Source organism: Hyalella azteca, unplaced genomic scaffold, assembly GCF_000764305.2.
Source record: "Hyalella azteca isolate HAZT.00-mixed unplaced genomic scaffold, Hazt_2.0.2 contig14284, whole genome shotgun sequence".
NCBI classification, from domain to species: domain Eukaryota; kingdom Metazoa; phylum Arthropoda; class Malacostraca; order Amphipoda; family Hyalellidae; genus Hyalella; species Hyalella azteca.
In genome coordinates this window covers 251593-265987 of record NW_025944175.1, presented here as the reverse complement: position 1 = coordinate 265987, position 14395 = coordinate 251593, and the positions used below count along the sequence as shown (strand labels likewise).

At 38.8% G+C, this 14395-nt stretch overlaps 1 protein-coding gene across 1 annotated transcript in view; it reads left to right on the top strand.

Annotated features, from left to right (window-relative positions):
- The first annotated feature begins 4086 nt into the window (after positions 1 to 4086).
- Positions 4087 to 14395, top strand: part of LOC108675129 (hemicentin-2) — a 50974-nt gene continuing 40665 nt past the window's right edge. Inside the window, exon 1 of the mRNA XM_018163115.2 lies at positions 4087 to 4171. Coding sequence (XP_018018604.1) covers positions 4087 to 4171 — 85 coding nt within the window. The remainder of the gene's footprint in view (positions 4172 to 14395) is intronic.

The window sequence follows — 14395 nt, the reverse complement described above, 5'->3', positions numbered from 1 at the left end:
TTCTTTCTTATTTATTTAGAATGGTTATTATAGATTATTTATAATGATTTTATTACTGAATTTCAAACTTTGAGCTGAGTAAGTACGATTGGAAGTTTCAAAAGTAAAATATAAAAGTTTGTTAGGCTTAACTAAAAATTCTTTAAAGATGCGCCTCAGTCCGTAATCAGCATCGTAAATTGTAAGGCGATCGGCAAGTTCTGTAAGGAGAAAACCGTGGCCTAAAATAATAATCGTGAGACTCTAAGCTGTAATCTATAGGATCTCCCTCCATAATCATCATCTCGTGTTTCTTACGCACAATAGAAAAACTGCTTACATTTTTTGCACGACAATGGCAGCAAGGAAAGTAATTCGGTTATTAGGTGCATGCAAGGTATTATGCATTTAACTTACGCAAGGCTGTAAATTTATATTTATACTGCAATATCGCATTGCTGATAAGATTTTATGACTAAAACCACAAATATATTGAGTAAATTGGCTCGTTGCTTGTGTTGTGAAATGTAGTTATTTGTGAAATTGAGAGACTCGCTAGGCACACGTAAGACGCCATCGTATATCGTGACCGGAAGTCGAGGCTGGACCAGCTGAAATGATTGCCTTGATAGCGAGGCACACAATATTGCGTTTCATGTCTTCCATTGACAGGTTCCTGCCGTGAAAAATTCTGTGATTGACACGAGAATTACCTTCAAAATTTGTTAAACGCAAACATTGTTAGGCCTAAACAAGTCTATCGCTCGCGTGCCGTGTTCATTCTTTAGTAGACCAATCACGCAGCATCGCATGCTACCAGTTTTTGCACAGTGTAAACATAATAAACGACAGTAACCTAAAACTTGGAACTTTAAGGGATCACCGGTTTTTTTCCTGTTAAGGGTGAATGGCTCTAATGGTACATAGGATACTCAATTTTAAGAATGCGCGTTGGTAGAGAAACTTCAGGTGAAGATAGATTCTGTTCTGTATACAGAGATTACTAAATACATGAGAGAAACTGCGCACTAGCACGCGAACTGGATTCGTTACGCGATAAAAATTGAATAAACTATTGTAAACACCATATTCATTAAAACAGTAATATTTTTCTCAAATTTAACCTTGCACCCAACTCCAAAATTTTCACAACAACAAATTTCATAGTTTTCATCCACTTATTCTTCATCAATATAAAAATTAAACATTGTAGAGAGATTAACTGTTTGAATAGAATACCTAAGCAGCGAGCATAGTCAATTTTTGAAGATCGCTCTTTTATAAGCACTATATACATAGACTCCTTTAAATTTTCGTCTCATAAAAATACCTTATAATTCACACTTTGGCATCAGCGAAGTTAGAAGCAAAATCGCTTTCTCTACTCAATATTTCTAACACCTTTAAAACTCAATACTCAATAGGATACCAGAAGAACAAGCTCACTGTAGTTCACATCCTCCCCAAAATCCCTGCAATAATGCACAGACTTAGGTCGTGGAGCTGGCAACCAGCCTCATTCCTCGCACTTCATATCTCACGCGTCGCCGCCGTGTCGCCCTCCCCACAGCGACCCAGGCGTATAATCTATCCTGCCGCCGCACCCTGCACCGGAGCTGCCGTCAGCCCTTTGCTGTGCAGAGGCGCTGGCTCCTGATAATGTGATCGGGGTATAGGCAACTAACCAATTTAAAAACTAAGCAATTTAAAAGCTAACCAATTTAAAAACTAACCAAATTAAAAACTAACCATTTTAAAAACTAACCAATTTAAAAACCAACCAATTTAAACTATCGCACAAAATGGGATTATAAAACAAGTTTGTGTCTTAGGTTCGGGAACCCAGTGGGAATAAATTATATTAAAACTTCGATAATGTTTACATAATATAATACTTTTTGCAATCAACTACATTGTCTTCCCAGAAGGATTTGCGATGGAAAAAAATCTATCTAATTTTGTAAATAAGTGTTAAATTTCTCAAGTATGTAAGAAATGTTTAATAATTCTTCAGAGCTCCGACGCAGCTGGTTGTGTCTCTTGTGGGTGATATATCATTCAGGTGCCGTGGTCTGCGCTCATTGAGCCATGCAGCTTGCGAGTGCAGATCTTACCAGTTCGCAGAGATTATTGAAATTTAGTAAGTTTTGTCAGAGATTAGAATCAGTCAGAGATTATGAAATTCAGGAAGCTTTGTTGGCAGCTCTCTGCATTACTGCTTGCGCGATGTGTTCATGTTTCAGTATAGATGGTTACTGAAGAGTTGTATCCTTTAGAGTAAATTAAATAATAGGTTATAATTCCGTAGAGTTTGTTATAAGTTGTCAGAGTCTTAAATCGGTTATTGAGTGTCATCGCTCATGCAAATTATTCCAAAAAGTCCGCGATCTCTTATTTTTAGATTTTACTGTTAAAATTATTGAAAATTTTCGTTAGAATATCTAAACCAGAACTAATAATGTCCACTGTTTTGCAGATTGTAGAATGAACACGTGAGCCGAATATCGAGATCGCTTACAGTGCAGAATGGGCCTTACATAAAGCCACTATCATATCCTAGGGATTACCTTCTAGCATATCAATAAATATCATAGTAAATAGTATGTAAGCCAATCCAGAAATACGTACTTTGTGATCTTTTTTCGAGCATACTTAGACTGAATATTTTTTTACACGTGCTGTGAATTATAGACTAGGAAAGTTTTAGTTTTAGTTTTCACCCGAGAAAATAAAAATGTAAAATTAAGGGACGTCTCATCGTGCATATTAGTTGTTGAGGATATTACGTAGACCGTTGCTCATTTTTGTGTATAACGTCGGCAAGACCTTAGGACAATACGGACTATTTAGGGTTACATTCTTCGAGTCATCGCAGTAATAAATATCTACTAAGCCCACCTCAAGTGTACCGATGCATCGAAGCCAACATACCAGTACCAAGTTACTCAATATCTCCAGCACGCCCGGCATGCAAGTGCAATGGCTCCATTTGTAATCGTGTAAATAGTTTTGGCCTTGGAATGCTCCGAATTTCGAAAATTTGTGCCCACATGAAAATTTATATTTCATTATATCAATTGGAAATAATTGTCTAAATTAATTAAGCTTCAACAGTAGCTAATCTCGACTTGAGCTCTAGAGAGGTGATGGTGAAATATTATTGAATTTTTGACCATGAGTTGGTGAAAAGGATTTCACTATTTACGTACATTTAGGTGTGTATCGAAAATATATATATAAAGCAGGTTATATAATTAAAACAATGTGTGAAAGGTTATTTTGAAAAATTCAATTTTAGCGCAAGTTTTTAAAATAATATTCAAGCAAACGTTGTGGTCTGACGTATTTGGAAGCGACTCATCCTGCTTTTGGATGCAAGAAATAAACATAACGTTTTTTTTGCGATTTTATTGATAAGGACTCTAAATTAAATAACAGTCGAACCCCAATTTTTTTAAATACATGACGTGGTAGACAGTGACAAAAGTAATTGATAAAATAAAGAAAATTCGAAACGCCCTAGTTCAGTGACTACCAGTACGAAATGTTCAAGCAACGCATTTCGTCGGATAGGAACATTATTGTAACGTGGTGTGCAAACTCTGGAAGTCACGGATTTTTGAGCAGCATGGCGTGAAAGACATCGGCCTGCCACCAGAGCTAATCTTCGGCCCTTAAAACTGATGAGGGTAACTTCCGACACGTACAAGTGACGAGGGTAACTTCCGACACATATAACTGATGAGGGTAACTTCCGACACGTACAACTGACGAGGGTAACTCTTGACACGCACAACTGATGAGGGTAACTCTTGACACGTACAGCTGATGAGGGTAACTCTTGACACGCACAACTGATGTGGGTAACTCTTGACACGCACAACTGATGAGGGTAACTCTTGACACGCACAACTGGCGAGGGTAACTCTTGACACGCAAAACTGATGAAGGTAACTCTTGACACGTACAACTGATGAGGGTAACTCTTGACACGCACAACTGATGAAGGTAACTCTTGACACGCACAACTGATGAGGGTAACTCCAGACACGCACAACTGATGAGGGTAACTCTTGACACGCACAACTGATGAGGGGAGCGTGCGGCATGAGGGCCCTGGTGCTCCAGTTGCTGTTGCTGCCGCTGTGCGTGCGTGGGGTCACGGGGCCTCTGGAAGAAACACCAACTTCAAGTGAGTATATTTTCTGTTTCGAATTAAAGCTTTATGCATGTAGAAGTTGATTAAAGTTATTTGAATATGAATTAAAGTATCAAGTTGTAGAATTTGTAACAATTTGTTAAATTATAGATATAAAAGAAATACTTGCATTTATGTATGTAGGATTTACTAAATAAGTTTCTAAAAAAAGGAAATTATAGGTTGAATATCTTTCCTGGCGCCTAAATTTTCGCATGTCTAAGGAACAAATGCCGATGCACTGAGACTCGAAAAAGTTCAGACTGCTTTCGATTGCGATATTTGCATCTTTGGGTTTTCCTTTTATCCATTGAGTTTATTAAAATTACAAAGTACGGTGTTCCCTAATTTATCTGCTGAGTTTATTACATAAGAACAATTGTGGTTTTATTTTATCCGGTTATCTTTTGACGCTTGCATAGCTCGGTTTTCTTTTTTTTTTGTCATTGAGTTTTTGCTATTTATATACAGTTGGGATACCCTAGTATTGATTGGGCATATGGCACTTACACAAATAGTTTTCCATTCGATCCATTGAACATGGCCGTCTCATTGGACACATTTTTTAATCGTCAATTAGGAAGTATTCCCGTAAGATAATAACAATATTCCTCTAAGATAATATTGTTTATCTTAGGACATTTTAAGACTCTCTCTGATGGTTTTGCCAGAAATTTCAATCTCCTTATTCTGCTTGTAGACAAGCAGGTCCCCGGTTAATTAATTTCGCACGTTGCACAATCAATTTTTATTCATGCCTAAATAATCTTGAACCTCTCATCACTTTCTTTACTAGCCACCACACACGTGTCATTTATAACCTGGTGCGTTTATTGAGTCAATCATTTAACTAATTTAGGCGTTCGAGTATATGTGTTTTTTCCTATAAAGTACCTCTCTATAGAATCGTTTTTATTTCCCATTTCATTTGATCCGATATTGTTCTACATACTAAATTTCACTGCAAATCAGAGTCCCGCAGATATTGAGTGGAATTATTGCCTCAACAATATGTCAAGAGGTAATGGCAGCCTAGCGTCTCCTCGCTCTGAATTGATTTCCCGTGTGCCTAGCAAACTTATACGGCGCGCTCCATCTTGCGTCTCCACGTCAAGAGCTGCATTGAACTTTGCAAGGAAATGACAACCAAATGAGATTATAAGTGCGAAATTCAATCTGAAAACTCATTCAGAATATGGTCCTTGCCGTGATACCGGCAGCTGAAGGTGGCTGAAATATTCATCTTGTTTAATAAATAATTCGAGCGGTAATTTATCAAAATGTCACTGGGTAATGGGATTCATAATAGTCTTACGAGATGAGAGGAACTAAAGAATTCCCACTTTTAATGTTCGCTACAGCCATTTCAATACAAAATAATTGTTCCTTAATAAAAGATTATGCATAGTTACGCATAATATGAAAAATTTAACTGATTTCCTTGTGGAACGCAATTAAGACTAATGTTAACTTTTCATCGCATGCTTTGAAAATGTTATTGTGGAAATCCTTCAAAAGCTTTTTTTGAGGCTGCACTCTGAGTTGAACTGCCAAAGAATTAGTAAATTACTGTAACTTGAATTAATCAGACGTAATAATGACATAAAATCAGAACTGGGGAAGCTTCAGCCTTGTCATCGGGATTAACGCCTTATATTTATTCGTTAAGTAAATCAAGATTACATAAAAATATTTGTGGGATCCACGGCGCTATATATCGGAAAAGAAAGAATTCAGAGATGCCAACGCTTAAATGATACTTGCAGTTACTTGTTTACGTGTTTATATGTCATCTTATCGTAATATTAGATGATTTGTTCTCTATATCTATGATTATATTGTATATCCAAATGAAAAATTTCCAACGAACATTCGAGCACTCCAACAGGTTAATATTAAATAGCATGAATATCTCTAAAATAAAAGATTTATTTAATCTGCTACTATTTTGAGTGATCAAAACTCAACACTGTACACCAAAGTTTCACTGACAGCTGAGGTTCCAGATTTTGGAAGCCTCTGCAATCTTTTCTAACGTATTTTTCCAGAAAACTTTTAGATTATATCGGGAAAATGTCACTTTTTTAGCCTGCAAGTGTGTGCTCCATGGCGACACCGAAGTTGTAATCGACCTAATTAGCGGAGCGGTCTTCCGTGCCAGCCGGCGACGCGTTATCGACAAGAACTAATACAAAAATTACGTACCTCCTAAAGCGTAATTACGAGATCAATGCATCGGAGAAATCATCAAATAACAAATGGTTGCATAATTGAGCAGGCAGCTGCAAAACATCGTTGTCATACTGGTGAAAGAAAGACAGCAAATTTAACGTTAATGAATTGTTGAATTTAATCCTCCTTAATTTATACAAGAATTAAGAAGGATATTCGAGCAATATTGTCTCAATACGTCAACAATGATGACAGAAATGATGGAATAGTGAACGCCGATAAAATTCTATGATGAGAGTGAACGTGCATGAACGTTTGGTATAGCAACTAAAGACAGGGTTTCTTTTCTATAATGGTTCAAATTATTATAACACGAGTTTTATTAATTGTCGCGAAAAGTTTTATTAAGTGACGATTGTTGGGATATAAACGATCATTGAGATAGCGTAAGGTCATGATTGTTTGCTCTATTACGGCATTGAATGTTAATAAATTCCGTGAGATAAGATGAAACCTGATCCAATATCCGGACTTAAATCATTAACGAAGTCTCGGTATTCTTATTCGAACTTCATCATTCAATGGAAATAAGCAACAATATTATAACAGCATCAAGCAAAGGAATCTATTCAGTGTGTGCTGAAATATTTGGAATTATATTTTATGGTCATTTTAGTTAAATTACTCATTCATTATGTGTGACGAATATCAGAGCTCCTATGTTGGGGATACGAAAATAGGTGTACACTGTTAGAAAAAATATAACTCAGTACTCACTGCAGTGAGTGATAGAGAGCGCATTTTCTCGTCGACGAAAACGTGAAGTCACGGACTGACGGACGGACAGACGGACGGACAGACGGACGGATGGACGGACGGACATGACGAGTACAATAGGGCGTTTTTTCCATAAATGAGAAAATGCGCTAAAAACAGAAAAAACCGGTCTCATCGGCGTTGTTGTGGCCGGCCGCCACGTGAAAATAAACTGTTTCTCCGTTTTTTTTTTAGATATTGTACCTGTCTATAGAGTAAAATTTTAATAAAAATGGTCAAACTGTGTTTCTTTTCACGTGTCAGCCGGCCACTAGAACGCCGGTGAGACCGTTTAACGGTGATTTTTACTAGCAGTGTATAATTATTGAACCTAAAGTTCCCTCTGTAGATAGTTTTTGGCAGGTTTTTCATTCTGTTTGTTCAATCTCTATGTGAACCGCTTAACAACATGTAGCATTGAAAGTTAATAATTAGATTTAGCTTTGAAAACAGTCACTCATTGAATGATGTGTCGCTCTCATAATGTTCTTGTTCTCTCACTGTGTTACGTATGTTATTTTGGGAGGAACTCTCAGGATTGCAAGTCTTGCTCTTCCTGCATTATTTACGTTCTCAGGTAAAACATTCGTCATTGTATAGACCCTAACCGAAAATCGCTCTAGCGTTACTGCTCTGTTTTGTAGCATTTTTTATGCGTGGTATAAAATTACGTGACGGTGTACGATTGTATTGATTACAAGATGGCAGGTTTACGGTATTGCCGCAGAGTTTTTCCATCACTTATGGGAGACTAAGTATCAAAAGAAATGAATCGCTTTATAGTCTCTGCTCATCTGTCAGGACATTGGTCAGGCTTTTTGCCTTCAATTAGATCACTTCAATTTGATTTTCCGAGAACATTTGATGATAGATTATAATTTTTACAGGAAGAATATAATCCGAGAAGAGAAGAGAATTTTCAAATTAGGAAACACTTTTAATTTGTGCCCAAATTTTGTTATTTTATAGTCATTACAATAAAACGTATAAACATAGTAGTTATTAGTTAAATTGCTTTATATTATACCTGTAAGCAACGCTCATGATAACCTTGATTTTTTTATTGATATTTCCTGTATTGTAAAGCAGTTTTTGCGTTATGGAATTTCATGCAAGTTTATCTAACTAAATAGCTTCCCCGAGCAGAATATGAAGCCTGGAACAGCTTAGTATTATGGATAAATAAATATCGTGGAACGCTCAGCACAAGCTTTGTATATGATCGAACATCTCGCGTCCATCTCATGTATGAGTGAATAATTTGGCTTCCAGTTTTCATGATCATTTAATTTCTTAGAATGGAATTTTTCAGGAGTTTACAGAAAATTCACCATACCGAGAAATAATTTGATTTCCCGAAAAAATAAAAATTCTCGTTCGTTTTACACGAATGGACTTGGTAAAGTTTTATTTTTTAATTGAACATATTACGGTAAATACTTTGTCTCTCAAATTTTACAAATTTCTAAAGTTTTTACAGACAATTTCCGAAAATTATTCTTTAAACAGTCCGTATGAAAATTATGTTACTACAATGTCCGGTTACATGAGCGTATTATTGTTACTTTTAAGAATCACTTCAGTTTAGAGTCGTAACTGAACTGAATCCATAAAGAATAATCAGTCTTATTTAATTGGAAATTCCAACAGAGTATTCAGTAATTTACCGCAGCTAAAGGTCAGCGAATAACAGTGGAGTGTCTGAAAATAAAAGTCAGGCAGGTGGTAATTTCATCGTCAGTCTTGGTAAATTAGAGGTGCGCAGACTTTGGTCCAGAGTTTGGTAGCGCTTAGCATGAACTGTACATCCTATAAGTGTCCCGTAATATCAATGTAGTGTTCGGCAGTACAGGCCTAGGGTGTCGTGATGTAAATTAGGCTTACGATAATATAGGGGGAATATTAGTGGGAAATGCGGAAATGCGAGACGCGCGTAGAACAAAGTTGGCCCAACACGACGGCAATATGAGCTTCAATATGATTGACGTGATCGAAATATGAGTGGAGGGTTTGCCAATACAAGTCGAGGGCTGAACAATTCCAGTCAAGCATCGGCCAATAAGCCAGCGAATGATTAAGGTAAGTAGACGGCAGCGCGGCGTTCTGCTAATTAGTAAAGTTATGTTAGCAGCTCCCGTGGGCCGTAGAGCCGAGCTCTGCCAATAATTTATTGCGAGTTGGATTGCATTGCGGCGCAGCTGAGGTAATGCAGTGCAGGAGTAACATCTCTATTTCTGATTTGCCTTGAGATGGTTTCTAATTATTCACTTAAATATTTTTCAAGCGGCACCTGCTTTAATTCCCTTAGAGCCAACACAAGAATCTCTAATGCCTATTTCATTATTTAAATATTTTTTCTGCGTGACGCGTTCCACGTGCGGTGAATAAACGGATTCTGACGTTCTGGAGATTTATTGCAATGTTTAATATATTTATTTGCTCACGAAATTGCTAATTTCGCAAAAATTTCACGACATTATACTGTATGTGTGAAAACCGTCAGTCTAAATGTCAGGCTGTCTCTTATGAAACTCTCGTAGATTCTCAACGCGGCTCCCTTTGTTCGACATTAATTTTGCGACCCGTGAAATTTTTCGTGCATTTTCACCAATGATATGTTAAACCATATTATACATTTTGCAAAGCCTAACTTTAATAAATTATTTTTCTTGGCGTCATATTTTGGTCATGATTCATTATCTGGTCAACTATTTATTCTAGTACCTCAAGATCTTCACATGTAAACAATTGAACTGAAGAAATCCTTCAGTCTGATTTCCTTGCCTTTTGGGTGGTAGGACTTGCAGGTCAAATCATTCGAGAAAAATGTCAGTTGCTGTGACTTTAACCAGGAACACATTGAGGCCAAAATTCGATTGCTGAAGCAGCGAAAAAATAATCTGCCAACGTTTCAGTCACGACGCCTCAGCTCTCTAGTCTGACAATTTCATCCTAAATAAGTCAATCTCCAAGCATGATCTTTTGCTGATGCTTGCAGGACCCCATCCACAGTGAACATTCTCCCAAGCTGTCGTCAGGTGAGTCATTTCGCTGTTCCAATCTACTCTTCCACAGTCTCTGGAACAATCTGGCAAGCTTTCATGCAGGCAAGGCACCAAATGTTCTTACAGTCTGACTGTCTCAGGAAAAATCTTCCTAGCTGACAGGCCGGGCACCGAATGTTCCAACAGTCTGGAAATTCCAGGAACAATCTGCCCAGCTTACAGGCTGAGCAGACAATGTTCCTACAGCCTAGCTGCCAGTCTCAGGAGAAATCTTCCCAGCTGCGACAGGCCGGGCACCGAATGTTCCAACCAACAGTCTGGCAGTTCGAGGAACAATCTGCTCAGCTGACAAGCTACGCAGAAAATGTTCCTACAGTCTGCCAGTCTCATGAATGAAACACGGACACGTTACGCGCTTGGACTGCTCGTTTCATTTCAACAGTGTCCGTAAAATTTTCTTGCGGGACGTGCCTTCTTTTGTCGTTCTTTTTTTTTGCATACATGACGGGATCTCTGAAGAGGCCGCCCTTCAAAGTTGCTACTTGGAGTTTCTTGGCAACTCGCGGCAAATTGCGCAGAAAAACTGAGGCAAAATAATCTGAGTTGAGCCAGTGCGTTTGGTTGAATCTTCTCAGGTTGTCGCAGCTTATTTTGCGTACAAAGAGAACACACTGTTGTGGCCCGTAGTTATGATATATAATGCCACCAGGAGCTTGCGTTACGAACCCGATTTTTCATCCTGAAAAATTTTCTTGAGAAAAATGCCTAATAAGTAATAATATTGAGTGAGACATTCAATTAAATTGAGGAGCGCTAGGAGCTTTAATAAAGCACATGCGTCAGAGAGACCAGCGTGAACCCATCACTTTAAATGAAGCCGTCACTGTCTCTAGGTTGACCGAACATATCACGCTGATTGTGATGGTTCGCTGATTGTGGATCTCGATTGCAGGCCAGTCTTTCTTCATTACTTTTTATTTTCTTGTCGTCTTGGAAGTTAATTTTGTCTAAACAACCTTAAATTTTCGAGCACTTAACATATTATAACGCTGCACTTTTTCTTCTTAACAAGATCAATCATATAAGTTATTGTCTTAAAAATTTGTACACTACATTATTCATCTTAAAACGTATAATTTTTATCAATAATAATAATAATTATTATATCAACCATAACTTAATCTACCATATTCATTTTTCTGCGTTTAAATTCACATCCAATAGCCTGGGATCTAAATTTTTCTAGAAATTCAAATTTTAAGATAAGTCCCTAGCGTCACACACTATGCATATTTCCCATACATACACTATGCATCAAATATTTTACATGATGAAGTTTCACACTTAAAGGGTAGCTTGTCCTCGAGCAAAGAAAACGTGCGTCGTGCAGTCAATGTGGAGCTAAATTATTTCGCTTACTCCGTTGACTTTATGACGTGTGGGACATCACTCAAGCAGAACTTCAATCGATGATCATTATGTGGACTTATAAGTTTTATCTTAAATCATATCTTAACCAATACAATTTATTCTTGTTAATGAAATGTGGGCTTGATTATTAATGCAAGGCTCATTTCTTTCGTTAGTAGAATGAGAGCACCATTTATCAATAAATTCAGCGAATTGTCTTTATTTGTAGAACGAAAGTTATTGAGTAGTGAGCGATGATTAAGGTACCCTATAGATTTGTCATGAATAATAAAGAGAGTTTTAGAAAGGCGAAACTGAAGTTAATCGAGTAAAATTCGCAGTTTTCCCTATTTGCAAATAAAAAATAAACAATCAATGATGAATTTGAAATTTCGATGATGAATTAAAAAGACCGCCGCAAGATATGCTAGCACCTCAAACTCAATTTACTTCAGTGAATACTTGACGTGTCAAGAACTTCACAGCCTCGCATGTGCCAATGTTCGTTCTCCAGTCTTTCGCTCACCGATAAAAAGTGGATGTTCTCTGCGAAGTTGGCGAACAGTAAAAGATTGACCTAGACTAAAGTTTGCAAGTGGTCGATGATGATTATCTTGAGTGGCCGCCAGTGTACATCATAATTATTAGTCTGTTCGCACCCTCTGTCGTGACGAGCGATTGCCGCCATGTTGACAGTCTTGACAGCTTATCGGCATCTAGTCTTATGAAAGCAGAACGCATGTCCTTGATTCCTCTACGATTGGCAAACTGGAATTGCATTACGAGGTGGGTGGCGGTGAGTCAACAAATTGATTTGTTACGCGGTGGATAGTGAGTTATAGCTTCAGATCACGTGCTTGGTGGCGGGCTGCTTCTTTTGTGTTGGTGGAGGGGGTGGGGTGTTACAGTCTTAACATGACATAGTGATCTCGGCGCTGAAGCGTAGGCCTGATGTGGCCTGTCGCCGATTCTTTTCCTTTTCGTGCCTTGTTCACAGAAGATCTAAATCGTGTCATTTGACCGGACTTTTCATGACTGACGATAGTTTGAAGTAGCTACTAGACTTCCACCGGGTTCGATAAGGAGCTAGGCATTTAAAATCTGAAAATGTATTTTCCATAGCTTTATCTAGTCTGTTCTTGAACGCGTTCATACTTGGAGCGCCAACGATGTCATCGGGGAGGCTGTTCCACATGTCGGTGATTCTAAGCGAGAAGAAATTTTGTCGCGTGGAGAAGTTGCAGCGCAGTTTTTTTGCAGCGCAGCTTATAGCCGTGGCCCCTGGTGTTGGTTCTTGTTTCAAATTCTAGTAATCCTTCGGGGACCTTGTATAGACCATGAGTATACTTGTATACTTCAATGAGGTCCCCACGCAGACGTCGATAACTGAGGCTTGGAAGCTTCATAATCTTCAATCTTTCTTCATAGGACTTGCCCTTCAAGCCTTCTTCTTCTTCTTGTGTTGTTTGTGGGGGTAGGATATTGCAGTATTGTGTCAAGTGCTCGGCAGTGGGGTGTTACAGTCTTGCGCAGGGTGCTTGGTGTTTGGGTGTAACTGTCAACTATCACTTGCTTGGTTGTAGGAGGTTACAGTTTCGTGCCACGTGCTTGGTGGTAGGGTGCTACTGTTTTGTGCCACACGTCGCATGGATTGCGTGGTGCTACAGGCTGGTAGAGGTGTCAACGGCAGTCTGTTGATTGTCAACGGATGTCGCATAAAAAGTGTTTCTAAACGGAAACAACTACGCGAAGTTGAAATAGTTGAAGTAGCGCAACGACATTACAGAAGATTTTCGTTTGACTTTGAACGCATGGGCTAAGGAATCACGCTTTGGTCAATCTCTAAATTCCCGGGGTGGGGGGAGTAAATATTGGGACAAGAATTGGATTTTCGTAGTATACTTATTAGTGTAGCACAGTATATCTTCAATTATTCACAATCTTCAAGTAATGTACAGAAGTCTTCATGCATGGGTGCACAAATCCTTCAGTCGATGTAGCTGCAGATTTTCTTCCATTGATAGTCTGAAAGCTTAAGAAGGTTGAATTATAACCTCAGGGGTACGACTCCCAACAAGACACAAAGTAGCGAGTAATGAAGGTACGAGCCACGCCGAATCGCTAAACCCAGTCATGACTACCGCGTGTACGAGCCTCGATACGCCGCTGTATAAGGCATTCAAGTGCAGAGAGTACTAGCCCCCACGTCACGAGATATGCGAGTGGTATGGGTTTTCGCGGCAGCGAAACACCGAAAAAGTGGAAATATATATTAAATATGAAACCATATTCTCCGTTAATGAACCTCTGGCCTAACACCTAACTTAAGGTGCTTATACACGTGGCTATTAGTTGCGTATATTGGTTACGTCTACCAGGCCAGGCTACAAAACTTTGTGATGCTTGACGTGTTCAGAGGCATACTAGCTGGTTCATTGCAGGCAAGGCAACTAGAGTTGTTTTGAAGCAGTCTATTGCGCTCAGTAGCCGCCTGGCCGTCATACCGAGCACAGCTGCGTCGCTCGCTCTTTCGCCCACTGTAGCGCGCACTGCTGTCGTGCTCTCGCATGCCTCCACCGTGCACAACCTTACTCGACAACTCCCAACGTCGCACTGACGCGGGCGCAGTGTACCGAAAACGCTATACTCGTGTATAGGCTCTCAACCTGCAAAACTGTAGTATACGCAACCAATATACGCAGCTAATAGCCCTGTGTATAAGCACCTTTAAGCAAGCGCCCAGTGGGTTGATTACGCATGTGAGATCACAACTACGGCATTGTTTCAGTAGCTTATATCTCCCTGAATTCGACTC